General features: G+C 41.7%; 4 protein-coding genes across 4 annotated transcripts; 1 reads left to right on the top strand and 3 right to left on the bottom strand.

The window, feature by feature from the left end:
- Window positions 1-3,384: 3,384 nt before the first annotated feature.
- LOC117552730 lies at window positions 3,385-8,545 on the bottom strand. The gene is made up of 19 exons (XM_034226324.1): window positions 8,434-8,545; window positions 8,291-8,343; window positions 7,812-7,901; window positions 7,535-7,662; window positions 7,320-7,460; window positions 7,177-7,248; window positions 6,931-7,101; window positions 6,727-6,823; window positions 6,420-6,637; window positions 6,196-6,346; window positions 5,920-6,128; window positions 5,722-5,839; window positions 5,433-5,638; window positions 5,232-5,349; window positions 4,974-5,146; window positions 4,769-4,866; window positions 4,572-4,690; window positions 4,272-4,502; window positions 3,385-4,202 (listed from the first exon to the last, which is right to left on the bottom strand). Exons 1-19 carry the CDS (start codon window positions 8,454-8,456, stop codon window positions 4,153-4,155), a joined length of 2,466 nt encoding a protein of 821 aa, XP_034082215.1. The 5' UTR covers window positions 8,457-8,545; the 3' UTR covers window positions 3,385-4,152.
- A 506-nt stretch (window positions 8,546-9,051) lies between these two features.
- Window positions 9,052-14,282, bottom strand: LOC117552696. Its single transcript, XM_034226273.1, has 17 exons — window positions 14,270-14,282; window positions 13,608-13,697; window positions 13,373-13,497; window positions 13,153-13,296; window positions 12,957-13,004; window positions 12,389-12,562; window positions 12,205-12,301; window positions 11,907-12,124; window positions 11,638-11,791; window positions 10,999-11,213; window positions 10,806-10,923; window positions 10,518-10,732; window positions 10,057-10,174; window positions 9,807-9,976; window positions 9,629-9,726; window positions 9,430-9,557; window positions 9,052-9,311 (listed from the first exon to the last, which is right to left on the bottom strand). The coding sequence occupies exons 1-17, from the start codon at window positions 14,280-14,282 to the stop codon at window positions 9,307-9,309; spliced, it is 2,130 nt and encodes a 709-aa protein (XP_034082164.1). The 3' UTR covers window positions 9,052-9,306.
- A 3,978-nt stretch (window positions 14,283-18,260) lies between these two features.
- LOC117552695 (homeobox protein H17-like) lies at window positions 18,261-19,291 on the bottom strand. Its single transcript, XM_034226272.1, has 2 exons — window positions 19,198-19,291; window positions 18,261-18,616 (listed from the first exon to the last, which is right to left on the bottom strand). Exons 1-2 carry the CDS (start codon window positions 19,289-19,291, stop codon window positions 18,261-18,263), a joined length of 450 nt encoding a protein of 149 aa, XP_034082163.1.
- Window positions 19,292-21,207: 1,916 nt separating this feature from the next.
- Window positions 21,208-22,623, top strand: sst5 (somatostatin 5). Its single transcript, XM_034226308.1, has 2 exons — window positions 21,208-21,438; window positions 22,214-22,623. The coding sequence occupies exons 1-2, from the start codon at window positions 21,310-21,312 to the stop codon at window positions 22,415-22,417; spliced, it is 333 nt and encodes a 110-aa protein (XP_034082199.1). The 5' UTR covers window positions 21,208-21,309; the 3' UTR covers window positions 22,418-22,623.
- Window positions 22,624-22,825: the final 202 nt, after the last annotated feature.

Genomic DNA, 22,825 nt, shown 5'->3' with positions numbered 1-22,825 from the left:
GGGTGCAGCGAGTCGTTTGGCTGATGCAGAGCGTAGTGCACGCGCTGGGGTGTACGGTTTAACCATGTCCTGGATGTACGAAGGGCCAGATCAATTCGCCGCATGGTAAGCAACTACCAGTGTCTTGAAGTGGATTCTAGCAGTTACCGGAAGCCAGTGAAGGGAGCGGAGGAGCGGAGTGGTGTGGGAAAATGTAGGAAGGTTGAAGACCAGACGAGCCGCTGCATTCTGGATGAGCTGCAGAGGTCGGATGGCACATGCAGGTAGACCGGCCAGGAGGGAGTTGCAGTAGTCTAGGCGTGAGATGACGAGGCTAATGGAAGGCAATTTGAAATATGTCCAGATTCATAAGAGCAATGTGTATACCGCTTCTCCTGAATATTGGAAAACCTATATGCGAGTAGTTTGGAGTAATTTGTGGCATGTAAATCGTCAAAAATGTAACATTCTCCGTTTGAGCGATCAACTATTCCTTCGCAATTTAGCATCACATTGGATATGGGCTGAACTTGTGCTGGATAGGAATTTTTTCGATAATTTCCCTAGGGATTATGTATTTTTACTGTAAATATCAATAAATGTGTATACAAAATTGTCTTATTTGCGACTACAATCAACGCTGCATATGACAAAGAAACTATTTAGTTCCAAGTAGCTTATCAAAACATTTGGAAAGCAATGTTTCCCTAGATTTTTAATTTTCAGATAATTGTACACTTTCTTTTTTTGGTTAAAGAACTGGTATAGTATGTCTTAAGGGAGACATGCATTATCGGCCCTGTGGAGGTGACACAGCATTAATGCCACATTCAAAGTTTGGCTGCTGGACATTGTGGTAATTGGTTAAGAGTGGACACCCATAATGAGCTAATTAAATGCAGCATAATGAAGGTAAAGCCAGTCTTCCTGACTGAACCTACACTTTAGCTTCATTTAGATGGTACATAAAAGCCAGGTGAACATTTTAGAGGCATCAGCAGTTTGAAAAAAAAGGTGATTTGAAAGCCTTGTCCTATTCCATAAGCCACACAAATATCTGGTACCATGCATCAAGAGGTGGAACCATTAATATAGCATCCTTTTATTTCTTCTGGTTTGAGCGTAAAGACAACAACAAAACATTGAATGTTAGAACAAGTGTCAGGAACCACGACTTGTGTTGAATGTTTAGATGCTACTATACAAGGATAATGTCCATTGCATAACTGAATGCCCTTCACAGTAAACTTGTGCTTCTGACAGTACGTTTTTCAATTGTGCATGACTTGTCAAAATGTTAGGTCATAGAATGAACTTTAAATAAGCTATAAACTACCTTGAAAGGCTAATATTTCAGACTAACTTAAATTCACTTTTAGACTACAAGGTAATAATGACAACATGTTTTGTGAATGTGTTTTCTCACTTGAAATGCACAGGTCACATGGAATCTTATCAATTCTGGTTAAGGCCACTTTCATAGTATCCCAATTAGAATATTTGTATGCTACCGCTAAACAATTATCAACCATCAATTACAACAAGCAGTTCACACTTTTTCACAAAAGAAACCGAACATTAGAAAAGGTTCATATTAAAGTGAAAGCTTTTGTAATTAAGTTGTTTGCCCGTATATATTCCTGAATGAATGTGCAAAAAACGACATTTAAACAAACAGTCAAGTAAATCCAAAGTAATGGTAGATAAAGTGTGACAATTAACTCCAGTGGGTTGTAACATGGGCAAGACCAAAACAAATGCATTTCCCCGTTCACTATAAAAAATGCATCTAAGTGACCCTAAACTGCCCGTTTTTCATTTGCCATTAAAAACCTCAGTGTCAAATACACTGTCTGAAGTGTATTCAATATAGTGTATTAACACATTCCAAGTTCAGCTTGAATAGGAATTATTGTGACTTCCAAGTTAACATTTGTCACAAACATAATGAAGCCACGCTAACCAAGCATGTGCTGTTGCTTGCAGTTTGCTTTTATATCAAATTTCAAGGTTCTTTATTTGTCGAACATAGCTACAGTGTAGTTATGTCGATGAAAATCTTGTGTCCCAGGCTTCTCCAACAGTGCAACACAAAACACAGATAAACAGAAAAATATAGTGCAAGTAAATACAAGAAGAAAAATAGTTTGAAATAATAGTCTTTGCAAGTCATTGAAATATGATATATTAGGTAAATAGATAAATAATTTTTAAGTAGCAGCGAGATGAATATCGTGGATGTTGTTTCAGCAGTTCAGGTGTTTAACAGTCTTATTGCCTGAGGGATGAAACTATCCCTGAGTCTGGTGGTTTTAGTCCGGATGCTGCGGTAGCGCCTGCCAGACGGCAGCAGACAGAACAGTTTGTGGCTGGGGTGATGGGGGTCTTTTACAATCCGGAGGGATTTCTTCCTGAGGCGCTGGGAGTAAAGGTCCTCCATGGATGGCAGTTCCGTCCTGGTGATGTTCTGTGCAGTTTACACCACCCTCTGTAAAGCCTTACGGTTGAGGGCGGTGCAGCTGCCGTACTAGGCCGTGATGCAGCCAGTCAGGATACTCTCTATGGTGCACCTGTAGAAGTTGCAGAGTATTCATTGTCAATAGTCCCATTGATGGCGATGGGCAGGGCCGGCCCTGACCAATTTGCTGCCCTAGGCAAGATTTTAGCTGGCGCGTGCCACCCCACCCCCAAAATGCAGACACTCACTATGACTCGTGCATGCATGCACGGTTGTGGCATGACCACCAAAACAGAAAGATATGGACACAAGATGTGTGCAAATGTATTTAGTATCCTATCCATTTGAACATGATTTAAGTGGGGGGTGGACCTCCTCTTGGGGGATCCGGGGGATTGATTTTTTTTTTTTATATATTGAAGTTAAAAGCATCAATCTGGTGCACTTTGAGAGCAACATTAAGAGATCTATGGATACATCTCTCAACAGCCATATGAAACAGAACTGTAAGCAGATTTTCTTTATGGATATTTTACAAATCACTCACTTTCAAACTGTATTCTTGTTTATTAATAACAACTTTTTTTACTGTCATAGTATTTTATACTATAAGAGAATAGATGAAAATCTCAGTCTTTCAGAAGAGCGCTCTCTCGTCGGCGTCTGTGACCTGGCCGATGACGGTCGTGTCGTCAGCAAACTTCACGATGGTGTTGGAGCTGTGTGTGACCACGCAGTCGTGTGTGAACAGGGAGTAGAGGAGAGGGCTGCGCATGCAGCCTTGAGGGGCTCCTGTGTTGAGGATGTGATGTTTCCCACCCGCACTGCCTGGGGTCTGCCCATCAGGAAGTTCAAGATCCAGTCACAGAGGGCGCTGTTGAGCCCGAGGTCTCGGAGCTTGATGACCAGCTTGGAGGGCACAATGGTTTGGAAGGCTGAACTGTAATCAATGAACAGCATTCTCACATATGTGTTCCTCTGGTCCAGGTGAGAGAGGGCAGTGTGGATGGTGAGGGCTATAGCGTCGTCTGTGGACCCGTTTGCTCTGTAGGCAAACTGCAGGGGGTCCAGAGAGTCAGGGAGGGAGGAGGTGATGAAGGTTTTGACTAACCGCTCAAAGCACTTCATTATGATGGAGGTGAGTGCTACTGGGCGGTAGTCGTTGAGGCTGCTCCTTTGTAGTCTGTCATTGTTCTTAGAACCGCCCACATGTTCCGGGTGTTACAGCCTTTGAAGTCAGATTCCACCTTGTCTTTGTATTGTCTCTTTGCACTGCAGATAGCTCTCCGGAGTTCATACCTAGATTTCCTGTACTCCTCCAAATCTCCAGCTCTGTGCGCACTTTCAGCTTGCCACGCGCCTCACCGTTTATCCAGGGCTTTTGATTCGGGAATGTTCGTAATGGATATGTAATATGGATTTTAGGTCAGAATTGTCTAAATACTGTAATTGCCACAGAAAAACAAAAGTCAGCTTTCCCTCGCACTCTTCCAATACATTTGAATCTCAAACCCTCAAGCTAGGTTCAACCTTGCAGCTCAGAAATCATGCTCTTAAACAGGGAGGGTGGAACACCTTTAGGTTGTTATGAAAGGCTCTTTGAGCTAAACAACCATTGCATACATTGGTACTTTCATGTTGCATTTATTTGATAAGTCAAGAATTTTAAAGACAAATTTATTAAGCTTTACATTTAAAAATGTAAAGCAAAGTAGTTACAAAGAAATATATGGATTCAATTTAATTTGCAATTGTCCTTTGGCTCCTGCAAAAGAGAATTCATTAAGGATTAATAAAGTAATTGAATTTTCACAACCATTTCAAATAAACGTACCTTTCTTGGGAAGATTCTTCAGAAAGCTGGGTACTTTGATGTATTTAACAGGAGGCTGGTACCCAGGTCTCATTGACACAGGTCTTCTGGAGCGTCTGGTAGTGTACACTGGAGTTTGAAACACTGGAGTTTGAAACACTGGCGTTTGAAACACTGGCGTTTGAAACACTGGCGTTTGAAACACTGGAGTTTGAAACACTGGAGTGGGCTCCATGGTGGGACTCAGTAGACCTAAAGACCAAACAGATTGTCAGAATTTCATTGTGAATATAATGATGTTTATTCAGGTCAACCACTTACCTTCAGGAGAGTGCGCAGAATGAACAATGCGACCAAAACCGGCTTTATCAGACTCAAACTTGTATACTGAGAAGAGACGGAACAGTCCAGACAGAGGATACGTACACTGTATCGTCACCCTGCAAGACAAACATTGGATTAATAAGTTGATTAAAAAAAAAAGGCTAAATGGCCAAGAGTTTGGGTTAAATATACACCTGTCAATATCATTGCTAGGATCTGCTGGATTTTTCAGAGCACGTAGCTTCTTGCTGTAGAAAATCTCATTTTCATACGTCACATACTCCTTGCTGAGCTGGAGAAACAAAGCATAAGAATTGAGTGAAGGCACAGCACTATAACAGGATCTAAATGTTATTTCTTTGGAATGAGTATAACAGGAGCATTAGGAAGCAGCAGTACCTTGACTGTGGATCCACAGCTGTTGAGAGAGAAAGAGAACAGAGCCCTGCTGCCGTCTGTCTCTTTGGGGCCACAGTATTTGTCTCTCAGGTTGGTTCTAGCAGGATTGCCTCCATTTGGGATGGCCAGAGCCAAGTCAGCCACCACAGTCATCCTCCCATCAGTCGAACACACTGACGAAAGTATGGATTAGTGCAAATTTCAAATATATGAACATCCCACTGGAGCTAATGGCAAAGAGAAAAAAAGTCTTCTTACCAACGAGTTCTGTAGTCGTGAACGAACAAGTCTTGATAGATGAGCTTTGGACTTCAGAAGTTTCAGGATCCCGAATGAGAATCTTGAACGTACCAATGACTTCCTTCAAATTAAAGCCCTATGAAAAACAGATTAGACATTCAACTCGATTTACAAAACAGCACACTAAAGAGTGTTTGATGCCGATCCGTCTCATCGTACCTCATACTGGTAGCCTTGACTGAGAAGGGGCACTTCAAGCAGCAGACTGTTGCTATCGTTGCTCATGATGTAGCCGTGCTGGTCTGCCAGCTCTGATGTCAGCAGGTCTGAGTCGATAGTGATCTCCCACAGGTAGTCAAAAGGCCGGTGGTCCAGCTTGAAGCTGATGCCAGACTCAGTACAGAGAGCATCAAAGACTGGTGGCGCTGTTGAACACAGGATAAGTATAGAAGACAATGGTTGCTATATGCACAAGTAAGTTTAACCAAGGCAAAACAAGGCAACTTACAGACGTCAGTAAATGCCTTGACTGATGCCAGATGGCAAAAAGGCTCATTTTCAGGCAGAACCGTCAAGGTGTAGTTGATTTCTAGTGTCTGCTGCATGGCTGCATCTTCTTTGGAGAACTAGGAAAAAGAACATACAAGTTTTACCAAAGCAGGGTGAAGTTTCCATGAATATGGACTAAGTATTTCAGGACCTTTACCTTTTGCCTGATAACAGGGTCAAACATCGACACCTTCAGAGTGTAGCCATGATTGTTGTTTGGCTGAATAACTTTTGTGATGGTGAGGCTACTTTCATTCGAAAACGGAGCTTTATATTTTTGTCCATTCAAATTAACAGCTGCCAACTCTACGTCTTCAGGCACGTCGCCGAGGTACACCGTGAACACACGCTCCTCAGGAACTGTTCCTGAAATCAAAATGTAAATCAGATTATTGTTGCATCAAATGGACGGTGAGTTTGTCAATAGACTTACTGTTTTCACTGAAGAGAGAGCGTGGCAGCAGAGGCGTAGCCAGTGTCCTGTGAGCACGAAGTCTGGTGTCCATCTGGTCTTCACCGAACAACATTTGCTCCAAGTACAGATCAAAGATATAGAATTCGAAGAGGTCGCCAGACACCAAGCTCTGCAAATACAAAAGCGCATTCAGCCAAGTGTGCTTCTAGACCGCAAATCTTATTATATCAGTGCGTCCTGACCTTCCTGATTGCTCCTTCTGCATTATAGGGGATGCTGATCTGGATAATGGCATTTTGCTTCTCCACAATGTAGCCCCTCTCTTCTGCAACTGGCTCCGCCACAAGTTCACCGTTTACTCCAATTTTGACCTGCGCCTCATGTTGACTAGTCATCAGCGGATGCAGCGCCTCAGGAGTGTCCCACATCATGTAGCCTCTGTCATTATATGATCCTTCATCTGTGGACATTACAGAATTAAAGCTTTGGTTGTTGTACCGTCAACAGGAACAAAATATAAGCCTCAACCTTAAATACTGTAATACTGACGCATTGAGCAAGCAGCCACCAGGTCCACCATGAGGACAACCCAGCCCTGTCTGGAGAACAGAGTGGCATGGACCGCCTCTACTGGAACACCATTCACCTGGAGACAGAAAATCAAAGTCAAAACTGGTTTTGGACTCCGCTTTACAAGACAGGTATTGAACTATGCAACTAAACAAAGTCATTGACAATATCTTGTACATTTACCTCAGTGCTGAATGATTCAGGTTGTCCATACTGGGCACGTAAAACCAGCCTGCTGTCCGTCAAGTCAAACGAATAGCCCCGCTTATGAGCTTCAGAAAGGTTCATTGGCATCCCCTGCTCCTCACCGCCGTGCAACATAACCTGCCAGTCTGAAGTTGCTGAGCTATAAGCCTAGAAGAGAAATATTTCATGGTTGTGCTCATTGAAGCTATAGCAATATAAAACTGTGTGAAAGTTGAAACGTACTGATTTTAGAGCAGCATTCCAGTCTTCTTTCTTTGTCTCAGATGGACAGGTGATCTCACTATTCACTGACACCTACAGAGAAACAAAGATTAGTTCAGATTGAAAACAATTCCCAAAATACTAGACAATGTAACCATGCTTACCTCCATGTAGTTGACCTCACAGGTAACCTCTCTGGGAGACCAGGGGAGAGATGGAGAACAGGTCTTGCTCAAGGCATAGCTGACAATCTTTCCTTCATTTACAACAACCAGGTTGAAGTTGAACGTGAAGACTTTGTCATCCTGAAATATAGAGCAGAATGAAGGGGTTGCCACACAACACGAACAAATACTGTTAAAATGCCAAGTGTACCAACGTTGTTTTCAGTGTGACAGCTAAAGTAAGAGGCTCGGAGCTCCACATGTCCAAGCAGAGGGAGAACACCGATACTGTAGCCACACTGTGCTGCCCTGTGCCTAGTGATGGGGTACACACCGCTCTCATCTGGAACGACAATCACATTAGTTATTCAACCCTACAAGTGGCTGCATTAGTGAAATTGTCATTTTCAGGCCACACTAGTTGTCTTTTGATCGGATGGTACATTTAAAAAAAAGGGGTAGCAATTTGTGACAAAGCTGTGCAGGACTTACCAACTGCCTCAAAGTGGGGTTTATTCCCAGTGAAGGCGAGATCAACAGCTATCACGAGGAAGCGATCATGACACTCCATATTTATAGCTTCTGCAGAAACAATTAAAAGCTGTCAAACTAGTCCACAGTTTAGTGTGACTATAGGGCTGCTCGATTATGGCAAAAATCATAATATCGATTATTTGGGTCAATAATTTATATCACGATTATTAAAAACAATTATCCATTTACTTTGAAAACATCCATATATTGAAACAAAAATTTGAACAGTATGTTTTGAACAGTTGATTACCCTAACTTTAAGTATAATTCAACTGAAAAATCAATACAAAAATAAACTTTTTATTTATTAAAATAAATAATCGTTTTATTTCTATTATGTTGTTTTCATAATCGTTGCAAGCCAAAATCATAATTGCGATTAAAATACGATTAATTGAGCAGCCCTAGTGACTATAAGCAAACATTTCATCTCTTACCATTGGGAACATCACATGTTGCAGTTGCCCACATAGAGAGGAGCAAGGTCACCCTGTAACACAAAGGCATAGAATATCCACAAATAAAAAAAGGTGAACTATTATCCACAAACAGCTTGAAAATGTTCAGAAAACCAACTTACCCAAGGCAAAAGTGAATAGCCATAGCAACTGATGTGTTGGCAGTGTCTAAAGCTAGCAAACTACACCTGCTTCAACACAAGCTCAAAGGCAACACTTGATTGGATATCCTGACCAAACTAGCAATATGACATGCTGTCTGCTAGACCAGCTTTTATAGGCCTGTTTATTCACCAACCAATCAGAGGCAGTCAGGTGTTACAGCCACAGGTGCTGCTCATTAGCAATCAAGCTAGCGCTCAAGCACAGGTGACGCTAATGGCTCCTTTCAATGAGATGAAGCGAGTAAGCATGTGAATGAAGTAGTTTTATTACCAAGGCTCTTAAAATGCAAGCCGAAATTGTCTGCAGAAATTAGTTGAATATTTCAACCTGCTATGACAGGAAAATGTCATGCCATTAAAGATAAACTCATCATGTTTGAGTCTACATTTGTTTCAACCACATAGACACATGATGATTTGACCTGGTATTTAGGTAACCGTTTTTTTTTTTAAGTTGATACTTAATTATTTTACAAAATAAAACAATAACCTTTCATTTATTTTTTAAAAGTCTTGTCAGGATAAACAAGAAAGAAGTAATAAATAAAATGCGACATACATTTATTTATTTGATTTACAGGACAAAAATGCAGCAACACATTTGCAGAGCATCAGTATCAGCAGAATGGAGACACGCGTCCATGTGATCCACACTGAAATTCAGGATTTTAAATGAGAGTAAATTATTAATCGCCCTATTTCAGTTTTAATTCAAAGTATGTTGAGTTATGGGTGTGTAGAGTATTTAGCACAGTTTCAACAGTAATAGACACAGTATAAATAAAGTTTCACCACCAAGACGGTCTTGAGTCCCTCCAAACTCCATTTTCTTCAGCCTGATTGGAGTGAATATATAAATCACACATTTACATTATTAATATGAATTTTGAGTCATAGATCGACTTGTCATTTTTTTCCAAAATACAATCTGAAGTCACACACACACACACACACCTGTGTTTGCAGCTTCCCTGCGTGGGCGTGTGATGTGCACAGGTGAAAGGTCCAGAGAGTTATTTAAAGGCTGTTGGATAGCATGAGTTGTAGTATGGTTTGCTGGGTAGCGACACTGAATTGTCAACCTAAAACAGACAAAGTATAAACATTATTATCCGGTTTAAACACTGCTTGATTGAGTTTGTATGTTTCCCACCTGTATGGAGAATCTCTGTGTATGAGAGGATCATCCGGAGGCAGAAACTCTTGAGTGTAACTGATCTGATTTTCATAAACAAGGACATTTCCCTCAGTCTGAGGAAAATCGGATAAGATCAGAAACACGCCAGAAAACATATTTTGAGTGTGAATTTGTATCAATTAAATTCTCTCACAGTGACAGTCGTCCCACAGGAGTCCAGGCTGAAGCTGAACAAGGCTCTGGTGCTGTCCGTCTCCACGGGAATACAGCTGGGGTCCAATAGGGTGGTCCGGTTGGGGTGATTGGGTGGGTTAGTGTGGGTGGTGTCGACGACTGCTACCATCCTCCCTTCTGGCAAACATACTGCCAGATAAACAGTCTGAGTGAGGAGACTAATAGAAACTAAAGGAAAATGTGCTTCAGTTTGAGCTTGTGAGATTTACCTAGTAGTTCCAGAACAGGAAATGTACATTTAAGGACAAGAGTGTCCTTTGCTTTCAGAGAGTCAGCGTCCACAACAGACACTTCCACTCCAGAGACAAGACCCTGCAATGTCAGCTCCTGCATGGGGAAAAAAGAAGCAAACCAAAGAAGGAATATTTTAAAGTCAAATACACTGTAAATGCAAAAAAAAAGTTTTGGGAGTTTTTTAGCAAGACAGATATATCGCCTTTAATTCCTCCCTGGAAAGATCTGCTAGGTAAAAGTGTACAAAATACACTTATAATTTATATTTTCAATTGGGCCATTCTTTTTGGTGGCTTAAATACAAGCAGTACATTGTTTTGCCTCTTTGCTCCTGATGTTTCTCAAAACTGGAGGCATGCTAACCATCAACTGCATATCCAAAACCTAAAGTAATTGTTAAAAACACATCAGGTCAATATAAACTTTGATTGATCACCACGTAGTTCATCCATGGGCTGTAGCGGGGGATCTCAACAGTAAAGTAGTCCTCATCCGCCTCCATCACAAACCCACCCATCTCCACCAGGTCCCAGTCCAGTTTGTGAGCTCCGAGGAAGAGCTCCCACTGCAGGTCCGCCTGGGCCCCGTGGTGCAGCAGCACCAGCAGGCCTCTCTTTGTGCACTTTCCCTCCAGCTTGGGGGAAGTTGGAGCTGATAGATAGGGTATCATCAACATATTGATTTAAAACTGGTCGGGAGCAATGGGGATGTATCAATAACTCACCTATGTATTCAACACTATGCTCTATAGTGGCTCGATGGTAAAACTGCTCTCCATTGGGTAAGATGTTAAAGGTAAAGGTGAAAGAGAGGCTGTATGTCTTGTAGCCACCACCTATGTACTGGGATTACACAGCAGGGTCATATTTTTCAGCTTCTACACATAGTACAACTGGCTCAGTGTTGGTAAATCTCACCTCTGGGATTATTTTCGGGTGTGACAATGGGAAACGAAGCTGGTAGGAGTGGCTCCCGTTTGAGTGGGAGAGCCTGGACACACTGAGGTCGTCTGTTTCAGTTTGAGTCCAGGTTAGAAGCTCGCCTCCACCATCTAATGTCACCTTCTGGAGGGAAACATCAGGGGCAAAGAGGCCTAAAGTGACGGAGAGCAATCCTAAGGATGGGACAGAGTCTTTACAGAGAGAGTGGAATATTTTAAATACTTTTTTAAATCATAAATAGACCACCCCAAAAAACGTAACAAACTTTAATTATTATTTCCGTTTAAGATAACAAAAATAACGTTTGTCTGCCATTGATTTACATCACAATATGCCAACTGCATGCAAAAATAAAAACGTTTTAAATTACAATGATGTCCAAGGCCAAAAATGTGTTATTATTTCTCTTACTATCATTCGAAATCCAGAATAAAAAAATATTTGTGTCGTTTTTAATAACGCAATGTTCACATAGTTATGCTACAATAAGAGAAGGGTAAAGGGGAGCTTTGCAATGCAACCATAACTGCTTTTGTCAAATCAATATATCTTCTACTATTAAATAACATAACAAAACCAGTTCAAACAAGTTAGCATGGTTAAAGTAGGCCTTACTGCTGGTGAAGACTGGGATTTGAGGGATGAGAGGAGTCTTAAGGAGCCTGAAGGAGCGATGCTGTGTTAGAGGCCAGCGCTCGTCCTCCCACTGACTCATGAAGGACAAATCCACAGACATGGACTGGCTGTACTGCCCTCTCACAACACCACTCTGGGACATTCACAGCAAGAAAAACAATTGAGAAACATGTGTGCAAACAGTTGTCTTTAGCAAAGAATTGAAGAAATGTTACACAATTCTCTGTACAACACATTTGATTGCATACCTTCATGTGTCCACCTGGGGCCGCTAGAGGAATCCTGACCTCCACTTTTCCCTCCTGCAGGCTGATTTTGTATCCCCTCTCTTTATATCCAGACTCACTCAGATCCTGGCCGTTCACTCCGATCTTCATGCCTCTGTACCTGAACTCACCATGGACTAACGGTGTCAGGATGTAAGGAACAGTCCACAGCAGATCAGAGCCATCTGCTGAAGCCTCGTCTGGGTGTGAGAAAGGAGACAAAGGAGACATTTTACTCTGGTATTTGCACAATAGTGTAATATTGATAAAGCGTACTCACTCAGAGCACAGGCGACAGTGGTGTTAACAGCTAGGAAGCTTCTCTGGAGTCGGTACAGGATAGTTGCTCTGACAATCACTAAATCCACTCCTCTCTCCTGGGAAAAAACACCCACACAAAGCAACCAGATAAATAAAAATGAAGCATGCCTAATCTCGAGTAAACAATATCCATGAATGGGCACCTTGACTAAGTATGAGAGCGGGGAGGAGTAGGGACAGCGGAGGCTGAGGTGGGCGCCTCGCAGTGAGATGTGGTAGCCCAGAGCAGCAGCCTCTTTCCGGGAGAAGAACCTCGCTTCCTCTGGTGGCTGGGAATCATAGTGGAACATCACAGCCATGTCTGCCTCATCAACTCCCTGCTCAGAGACAAAGAGATGCTTAATGAAGTCATTTGTGAAGCAAAATTGGAATATATAATTTAAAACATATTCTTCCTGCAAATATGAAGAAACCTTTTGGTGCTATATATCGTAGGATTTCTAGTCAATGATTGTTACAACAAATACAGAATCATGAAAAAAAAAAACACGTCTCTGCTATTTACTTATGAAGGACTTATATAGAATTAATTATTTTATTAATTTACATAGAATTTAACCTCATTTTATTCACCCAAACTTGTGCATGTTGTTTTCATCGTACAGTTCTATATGCAAAGGAGGGGGCTGCCATTCATGAAAAGTGTGTCATGCTTTTTTCGCCTACTGGTTGATCAACTTGTGAGTGCAAGGATTTACCATATTTAATTACCTTCTCATTTTTTGATGTAATAGGCAGGAAAGGCTGCTGGATGGACACCTAGATAGGAAAATAGGAGAGTTGATATATGGTCACAAAAATTGTTTATCTTCTATAAGCCCTAGCACTTGTTTTTAAAAGGCTTACATTCAGAATTAAACCTAAATCTGTGGATGTGATTATATAAATCGGCCGGTTATTAATTCACCTCCATGTAGTTCTCCTCACAGACGATCTCTCTGGTGCTCCACTGCCCCCGAAGAGAGCAGTGGAGCTGGAAGGGATACGCTGCAACCTTCCCATCCTCATGCAGTTTCACAAACCAAAGACGCAGGTGATAGTCTGTGCCTCCCTGCAGAAAGATACAGTGATGTGAGGAATGCAACCCTGCGATATATATCAAAGCTTAACAAAGTAAAAAAACCTACCTCGCTGTGGACATAACAGGCCAGGAAGGAGGCACGAAACACCAAGTCTCCAACATCATTGGCCAGGACAGTGTAACCACACAGTGTGGCCTCATGGTCAGACAAAGAGTGGAATCCATACCGGTCTGGTGGTTTAGAGTTAAAAGGTCATCAACATATACTTTGTTGTTATCTAAATTACATTTTTGACCATCAATTTAGGAAAAACATTCTTGAGGAAAATAAAGAAACTTACCTTCAAAGTCAAAGTGGACCCTCGAGCCAAGGAAGTTGGACTTGACAGAAAGCCAAAAGTGACGTTCAAGACATTTGGTCTTAAATGTTCCTGAAAACATTAACACTGGCATCAGTTCCCAAGTAATTCCAAAACAAAATAAAAAATGTAATTAATGTGATTATTTTAATGTGAATATTCATTCAAGTGGTATTTGTATGATTCTGCATAGTCTAACTCTAAGCATTCATTAGTAGACAAAAAAATGCATGCAATAGGGGCAAAAATGTCACATTATTGTATAGACTTTTTGAGGGCCTTTAAATACAAATATATTAAAATGAATTAATGTTATTTAGTTTTACATAGCGTGAAAACACTTTTCTTATGAAATGCATACTCGTGGTAGACAATGTATTGCTTTGAACATACCTTTGACTATTTATATGTGGCATTATATGTGAAATTGCCAAATTATAAAGCCATTTTTTCTCTTATTAGACAATGTAATCTTAATGAAGGCAATAAAATAAAAGCACACTGTATTGTAAACCTCATTATCCAGTATCATTTCAGACAGGAGCTCTCTGAGAGTGATACAAACTATTTTATTTATATTTACTGTCTTTGACATAGGTATTTTAGATGTATGGTACCACACATTGTTACTAAAATGGTCTTACCTGTCGGCACCATGGTCGGCACTGGACTGGTGACACAGAAAGATGAGGTGAACAGCAACACCACACTGAAACAAATATATTCGTTTTAGCATAGGCTACGGGTTTACACTTAAACCATGCGTGTATCTTCAACTTGTTAACTTACCCACACAACATATGGAAAGATACTTTCATTTTGAAAAAGCAAATGTAAACTGAGTTCATTCAAAGCTATATGTCTCGATTTGAAAGCTGTCAGCTGTGTTTACATCTCGAAGATGTCGCCATTTTTGACTGACTCTAACTAACGAGGAGGAGCTAACAAGCACACACACACACCTCAGGGTTTCACGGCCTTCATCTTCATGAACACAGCTCTTAATTAACTGCAAATCTAACGAGCAAAAACTCCCAGGGATACTGTAGAATAGATCATTCGCATAATGATTACGTTTGTCCTTTGCAGGCCACTGTAGCTAGTGCGCCACCTGGTGACCCGGTTAAGGTAATAGGCATTCAATTATTAGTCGGCATGCAACGTACATGTTCACTGTACATGCTGTGGTCATAAAGCCACCACTTGCCTATGCATTGTGTATTCCTTGTACACAGGGGCGCCGCCAGGGATTTTGGGCCCCATGAAAAGATATCACATTGGGCCCCACCACCAGGCATAGGCCACGCCAACCAAGCACAATTGCTGTAACCACACCTCCAGAACCCAACCCACTCATTTATGCTTTAAATATCTTAAACTTGAATCTATCTTGTAGTCCAATACTAACTGCACAATATTTACTGACACTGAGCGGTGAAAATATAACACTGTGCAGACTGCAAATTCTACTGCAACATTCTGCTGCAGAATTCACTATTAAGACGATATGAGACTAACATTCCTGACAATAGACCTTAATAGTCTTTTATCTTTTTATCTTTTATGGTGTACATGCCTTTTTAATGACATTTTTGAATGGAACATTCATAAATCAAAATAAATATAACTTAAATATACATGACCTCTTAAATTAAAATAAAGTGAACATTAAAGGTGGGGTAGGTAAGTTTGAGAAACCGGCTTGAGATACACTTTTTGTTATATTCCATGGAATGCTCTTAACATCCCGATAGCAATGAATATCTTAAGTGCTTTGACAAAAAATCCATTAAAAAATGTCATCTGTTGAAGCCGTAGTACTGTAAAAAGCACGACCAATCATTTTAGCCGGCCCGGCTAAAATAACTGGATGGCCAGCGCCTAGCCTTCTTACAGGCAAAGTCACTGATCAAGTCCTTGAAGTCCATCTTTCTAGCCAACTGGCTTTCAATGGACAGCATGGCAAGACTGCAAAGCCTTATGGGAGGACAGGGCTGCAGAGCCTAAAGATGGATCTGTTGGTCCTGGCACCAGGGGGAGGGACAACTGGTTTAGTATGAATAGCTGCTAAAAATGTACCTGCATTTATTAAATGTCAGCTAAAAGAGGAGTGAAAGGAAAAACCTTTTCTGAATTTTCTGTGAAGATATTGACAGAACTTAAAGGTGGGGTAGGTCATTTTGGAGAAACCAGCTAGAGTGCACTAGAATTTGAAAATACACAGCCGGAAAAAAATCTGCCACTTCCTTCCAGAGCCCCTCCTCCAACACACACGAACGCGCACATGACCAATGAGAGCACGACATAAGTTTGTGCACAGATGGAAGGCTGACAGGCAGGTAGGCCATCCAGTTATTTTAGCCGGGCCGGCTCAGATGATTGGTCCTGCTTTTTACAGCACGGCTTCCACAGATGACATTTTTTAATGGATTTTTTGTCAAAGCACTTCAGATATTCATTGCTATCGGGATGTTAAGAGCATTCCATGGAATATAACAAAAAGTGTATCTCGAGCCGGTTTCTCAAACTTACCTACCCCACCTTTAATGTCAGCAAAACATTACAATTATTATTTACAATGGACTAAGCTTAGCTAACAGACTAATTTCCACCACACCCACCTCTTCTTTTGAACAACTGGGTGACATACTGTCGCCCTTTAGTCCCTCTCTTGTCTTTCTCTCCTTTCTTTTATTTTTTGAAAGCCTGACTTTGTGAGTCGTTGAGACATGGTTCACACGTAACTACTAGCATCCCTGCTCCTATGCTCTCACTCTCTGCTGCTAGAAAGAGCGGTGCCGCACAGCGTTTGGAGGCAGGACCAAATCATTACATGTAAATAGAGGGGGGTGTACAGAGGCTTTGGATAATTAACTTTTGGAAGAAAAAAAGTGAAATGAATCGTAAGTTTAGTGAGTTATCAATATAACGTTATATTAATGTTAATTATTGATGATTGATCAAAGGTTACTTAGACATTTTTTCTTAATGTTCTAAAAATGTTTGGGGCCCCTATCAGTCACGGGCCCTTAGAATCGTCCTAACTTTTAACCCCCTTACGGCGCCCCTGCTTGTACATACACCAGGCCCGGTTCTACGGGGGTGCATAAGGATGCATTGCACCCTCAGTTGAGTCGTTATGCACCCTCATTTGAAAAATGAAAAGTGAAGGAAAAAAAAGAATTACAAATTAAAGATATTACATATAGGCCTATAATAACAATAATAATAATAGTAGTAATAATAATAAAAAAGAATATAGTAAATAAATTGTAATTGTGGTTAAATAACATTGTCTGCTGCATTTATTTGGTCAATTTAAACAGTAAGTAACGTTATTATGTCAGGTGCGCGTGACCTGTGCCGCTGCGCGTTCGTCATCTGCAAGGTGCTTACACAGCAGTCAATGATGGACATCAGAAAATGGTTAAAACAACCAGCCCTTATCGCCAGCAGTAACACTGCATCTACTGCAGGTAATAACAGTTCAGATCATGGGGACCTGTTACGTTACGTTACCCGCAGTCCTCCCGCCTGACTCGCCGGCTTTGCCCGCCTCGCCCACAGAGGTGGAGCAGCCGTCTTCGTTGCCCCAAGCACCGCCACCCCTCAGCGGCCCGCATGTGCCAGAGGACCTCGGCAAAACAGAGCCTGCCCAGGTATATTTAAAAAAGTACCCAACTCGCCTGTACAGTGGGGTAAGGCGCTCATTTTGCAGCTCATGGTTTCAAAACAGAGATAGGCTGGAATATTCCTGTAAAAAAGATGCCATCTTCTGCTATGCATGTAGACATTTCGGTCTTGAAAGGGGAGTGATTTGTAAAATATCCATAGAGAAAAAGTAAATCTGTTTACAGTTCTGTTTCATATGGGTGTTGAGAGATGTATCCATAGATCTCTTCATTTTGCTCTCAAAGTGCACCAGATTGATGCTTTTAACTTCAATATTTTAAAAAAAATCTTCCCGGGGGAGCATGCCCCCGGACCCCCCTAGAGGAGGTGAGGACCCCCCTAGAGGAGGTGAGGACCCCCCTAGAGGAGGTGAGGACTCTCCTAGAGGAGGTGAGGACCCCCCGAGAGGGTGTTAGGTTCACTCACTACTTATAAAAATAGCACTTTACCACTGCACCCTCTCTAATCTCAGATGCACCCCGAGTCATTTTGTTCTGGGACCGGGCCTGATATAGCCTACACACATGCATGTATTAAGAAGTATCAACAACTTCTACATGGTGTCAAAAGACGGCACGAGCCTCTCGTCTGGAGAAATTTTATTCCACGGATTTTATTCCACGGACCAGCTAGCACAATGGCGGATGGATTTCACCGTCCCGACCCTGTTATGTTTGAGGGAAACGTCGCGGAGAGCTGGCGGATCTTCGAGAGGGAGTATGAAATCTTCATCGCCGCAGCGCACCCAGACAATGCTGCCAGGATTTAAGGCTTACATCCTCCTCAATCTTGCTGGACCAGAAGCCATTGAACGTGAACGATCCTTTATGTATGCAGCTGAAGTGCGCGCGCCAGGCCCCGACGGTGCGGTGATCTCCCCAGCTGAATCAAGGGAGGATACGGAAATTCTGTGAAATATGCAACCCTCAACATAACAAAATAATGGAAAGGCACAAGTTTCATTCAAGAAATCAGAAGCAAGGTGAGAGCACCTATGGGGAAGGGGAAGCTGAAGGCCGGCAGCAGCGGCTTCGCGACCAGCTTGAATGTATCCAGGTCGGCCTCCTGCAATCTCTTGGCCTTGGCCCTGCGGTTCTGAAACCAGATCTTGACCTGGGTCTCTGTGAGGCTGAGGGAGCAGGAGAACTCCGCTCTCTCTGCGATGGACAGGTACTGTTTCTGATGGAACTTCCTCTCCAGAGACAGCAGCTGAGCGGTTGTGAAGGGAGTTCTGGGTTTCCTGTTGTTCTTGTGTTTACGTATTGCACGACGAGGGGATGCGTAAGGAGTCTGCAACCAGGGGCTCGTTTCCTTGTGCCCTCATTCACACCAACGCAACTCCGGTTCAAGCTCCGTGCTAGAGCTTTTCAGGTTCAGAACCGGTTCTTCGGTTTAGCTCCGGCTCTTTTCACACCGCACAGAGTCCGACTGGTGCTGCGTCATCGTTTGCGTCATGACGTAACCGTTTGCGTGCCTGCTTCATAAAGCCAAACCGCGCGGAAATCCCTCACAGCTCACACCGACAACAACAACAATGGACGATTGTGCTCCAGCTTCCTCTGTACCTCTTCGGAAGACCAGATTCCCAGTAGGTAGCTGGTCTCTTCAGTGGACCACTGCTGCTTGTTAAGTTTCTCCATCGTTGTGTACAAACTGGATACAACGCCGGCTTTATGTTGTTGTTCAGGAGTTGATCCCGCCCCTGCCCCTGCCCCCGCCTCGACGTAAGCGTGACGTATGCGGTGCTTTTGCTCTGGCCGGACCGTTTTTTGGTGCTTGAAACGAACCGGATTCCGGAGCTAAGAGGCTGCTCCGCTGCGGTGTGAACAGGAAAACCCGGTGCTTTTCAAGCTCCAGCTCCGAACCGACCCTGAAACACCGTTGGTGTGAATGAGGTAACTGAGGTCCACAGCCTCGGTTTTGGAGCGGTACAGTCCGCTGGGTGACGCACACTCGGTCAAAATCAAAATAGTGCACAGAGGACACCCCGGCATTGAAGCAACCAAACGCCGATCAAGAAGCATCATTTTTTTGGCCAGAAATGTCTAGAGACATCACTGAGGAGTTGCTTTCATGTGCAGTGTGCAACAGCACCAGGTCCCATCAGCAAAAGGAGCCCCTCCAGCTTCATCCTGTGCCAGATCTCCCATGGTCCACAGTGGCAACAGACATCTTCAAGTGGCATGCAAAACGGTATCAGGTGCTGGTTGACTCATACTCTGGCTGGCTTGAAATCTAGCCATCCCCATGAGCACCAAACTGTTACAACCAAATAAAGGCTATGTTCTTACATTTCACAAACATCTTGGCAGCTTGAAATTATAAACACAGCTTTCTTCACAAACATATAACTCACTAGTTGCTCACTTTATCAGTTATGTTAAGCCAAAAGGTTTGAATAAAACCCATCATTTGCCATTTTTATTTGTAATCATTTGAACTTTGCAAAACACAAGACAAACTGAGAAGAGTAAAAGGCTAAAAAAGGAGTCCTCGGATTCATCAAGCACTCAATTTGAACTTGTACATGAAACTATAACGTGAATTGTAAATATTGAATTGCTCTCTTCCGTTGGGAATAGTTCTTGTTAAAATGTGTGACCCACCAGCTTGTTTTAAAGATGAAATAATGAAGAATCCTATATGAGGAAACAACATGGGGAATTATACTGCGTGTTATCCATAGGTGAAGACAATTAACCCTGACAAATTGCGGGAAGAAAGACACTATTTTTGATCATGTAGCAGCAGGTGTAGAGGCGGAGGACGTGTGATTCATGTGATCATCGCACTGTTGGACACATCTACTTTGTCCGGAGCAGCACAGCTGGACGCCTGCAGTCATCACATCCCCACTACAGGGAAAATGTTACTTAAAGTCAAGTAATGTCACGATTAAAGACTGAGTAATCAGACTTATCAGTGAGAGTCCTGCGGTGGAGAAAAGGTCAACGCCTATTTAAGGACGAGACGTGAAAATGATACTTATTACTCATATGCTGTTCAAACAGTAGTGCTTTGGGTTGACTTGGTTAATGGCATGTTTGTGTTTATTTTATTACTTAATGGTCACGTTTTAAATAAAGTGCAGCTGATGCAGTGTACTGTATCAGACATAGCTCGTTAGCAGAAAAGAAAAATATAAAACGATTAACAACAGCAAAAAGGACTTTAAATATCCATATATCTGGATAAGAAGAAGCAGAACACTTGGGGGAACTTTGGGTTTGTGACAATTTCTCCATTTTGGAATGAAAAAAAAAAGGAAAAAATGTACAAACAGAAGAAGTTGAAGTCAGAACGTGTAGTGAAAAGATAAAATAACATAAAATAGAAAATGCTTTTTTACAATTTAAACAGTGGTGTTTTTCCATGTAGTGTTAATAGAAGTAACATACCGATTATGTGATGTCCTCTTTTAAATGTGCAATAACCCACATAGTTACGTTTTCGTGTCTTGACCAAACACTAACATCTGACATTTAGATGATTTCCATGTTTATTTGCCAAAGTGACGGCACAAAGGGTGGACCGCTAATCCGCCTCATTAACATTTGAGTCACATTGTGTCATTAACAACAGTGCACAGCATGCAGCCCTCACGATGACACCAGGACACTTACTAATAATCATGACTGACAGAAGTAAAGTCATATGTTACCATTCAAATTGATATTTCACAAACTTAGTAAATTACTAATAAAAAAGTTTTTGGAGCTTTTGTTGGAGGTGTTTCAGGAGCGTTCGTCGTGGCGAGTGATGACCTTCTCCCATCCGGTGACACACAACCTCCACCTCCTCCTTCTCCACCAATCACATCCTTTTGTTTCCTGGAGGATGAGGAAGATTTGAAGATGAAGAAGCCTATTTATCAGCCCAACACATCCTACTCAAACAGTGATAACATTCAGCTCTTCCAACATCCCACCCTGTTTTCCTGATTGTTTATATTTGGGACTTTTGCACAGCGTTGAAAAGAGAATCAGGGGTTATTGGAGTGTTGCTGTTTGAGATGGAGATGCTTCGCTCTCAGGTGCAGATACTTCTTGTGGCCTTGTTTTCCTCCGGGCTCCTGGTGCAGGTCGGAGCTGCTCCACGCAGAGACATGCTGGCACTAAGAGCACAGCTCGCAACGGACAAGGTGGGTGACTCAAAGGGCTGGGATTTGGGTTGGATATTTCACTATATTTGAAGCATGGATGAAATATAACTTATCGACAACCATTTTAATTAACTCTGTTGTTCTTTAATATATTTATGCATTTTTTTTTCGTATATCCTTTTTTCTTATTATTTTCAATTAATAGGTATTATCTAATTTTAGTATTTTTGGAACTAAATCATTTGTTGGTGTCATGTTAAAATTGTGAGTTGGATATTTAACAGTCATTAAAGGGATCAACTCTCATATTAAAGTGCCTTTATACTTTAAATTACCATAATCAGAACAAAATAGCCAACAATAGTAATAGTTAGTTTGAAAACAATGCTTAAAGTTCTTACTCAATCTTTTTTTTTTTTTTACTTACAATGCAAATGCAAATAAACAATTGTAAATGTTCTTGTTCAATTGTTTCGTTTTTACTCACAAAAAAATAAAAAGCAATAAAAGGACTGTTATCGATAAGCAGTATCAGCAAGAATAGCAGTTTGTTCAAATATTAAGATAAGATACATTTTGTTGATCCCAATTTGGGAAATGTTTTCGTCAAGACATCGCACGTGAATTAGAAATACAATCAAATAAAGATTAACAATACCCTTTCGTTGTTATTTGACATAGTGAGTAAAAATATCGAATTGGTGAATGGCCCTTTTATCGGACTGTGTTTGAATACAAAGTGACACCTTCAACTTGCTGACATTTTAATAAGGAATGACGTGACTACAAGTGCGTGTTTTGTGTCCTCCTGCAGGGTCTGACTCACTTGCTCTTGCTGAAGTTTGTGTCCGAGCTGCTGGCGGCGAGAGGAGACGAGATGCTCCCCGAGCTGCAGGAGGAGGAGGAGGAGGAGGGGGGGGTCCGGGAGGAGGTGATGAGGAGACATCTCCCCCTCAGCCACAGAGAACGCAAAATAGGCTGCCGCAACTTCTTCTGGAAGACATTCACCTCGTGTTAGAGCAGTTCAAGTTGGAGTAACTTTGTTTTTTTAAATATGCTTTTTAATGATAAATTAAATCTGTTTGCTCACTCGTGTTTTAAATGGATCATCTGCTGCGAAATGCCAAACACACAAGAGTTTTGGTTATTGTAATACCAGTAATAGATTGTCGATTTCCAGAGATGTACAAAGTCTCAAATAAAATGTTCTGCTTTAAAAGGGAACATTTGTCAACTGATATATATATATATAAGTCGCTTTGGATAAAAGCGTCAGCTAAATGCAATGTAATGTAATATGCTGATTTGACCTTTGTTTGTGTCTTAAAGGGGTACCTGAGTAGCGTTGTATTGCACTTTCATTAGGTTTGGAGACAGGAGAGACATTTTAACAAAAAACAGTAGAATTGAAGCTGCAGGATCTGAT

Source organism: Gymnodraco acuticeps, unplaced genomic scaffold, assembly GCF_902827175.1.
Source record: "Gymnodraco acuticeps unplaced genomic scaffold, fGymAcu1.1, whole genome shotgun sequence".
NCBI classification, from domain to species: Eukaryota; Metazoa; Chordata; class Actinopteri; order Perciformes; family Bathydraconidae; genus Gymnodraco; species Gymnodraco acuticeps.
The sequence above is the reverse complement of the archived record's forward strand: the minus strand, read 5'-3'. Positions and strand labels throughout refer to the sequence as shown.

Coding starts and splice junctions, on each gene's coding strand:
- sst5 (XM_034226308.1), top strand. CDS start 21,310: ATGGAGATGCTTCGCTCTCAGGTGCAGATACTTCTTGTGGCCTTGTTT. Junction 21,439..22,213: donor CACAGCTCGCAACGGACAAG/GTGGGTGACTCA, acceptor GTCCTCCTGCAG/GGTCTGACTCACTTGCTCTT.
- LOC117552696 (XM_034226273.1), bottom strand. Junction 12,302..12,388: donor CGCTCTCATACTTAGTCAAG/GTGCCCATTCAT, acceptor GTTTTTTCCCAG/GAGAGAGGAGTGGATTTAGT. Junction 12,125..12,204: donor CACTGTCGCCTGTGCTCTGA/GTGAGTACGCTT, acceptor TCTCACACCCAG/ACGAGGCTTCAGCAGATGGC.
- LOC117552695 (XM_034226272.1), bottom strand. CDS start 19,291: ATGCCGGGGTGTCCTCTGTGCACTATTTTGATTTTGACCGAGTGTGCG. Junction 18,617..19,197: donor AACCGAGGCTGTGGACCTCA/GTTACCTCATTC, acceptor GGTGTGAATGAG/GGCACAAGGAAACGAGCCCC.
- LOC117552730 (XM_034226324.1), bottom strand. CDS start 8,456: ATGGCTATTCACTTTTGCCTTGG. Junction 7,902..8,290: donor AACATGTGATGTTCCCAATG/GTAAGAGATGAA, acceptor TTGTTTCTGCAG/AAGCTATAAATATGGAGTGT. Junction 6,129..6,195: donor CTCTCTCTTCAGTGAAAACA/GTAAGTCTATTG, acceptor TTTTGATTTCAG/GAACAGTTCCTGAGGAGCGT.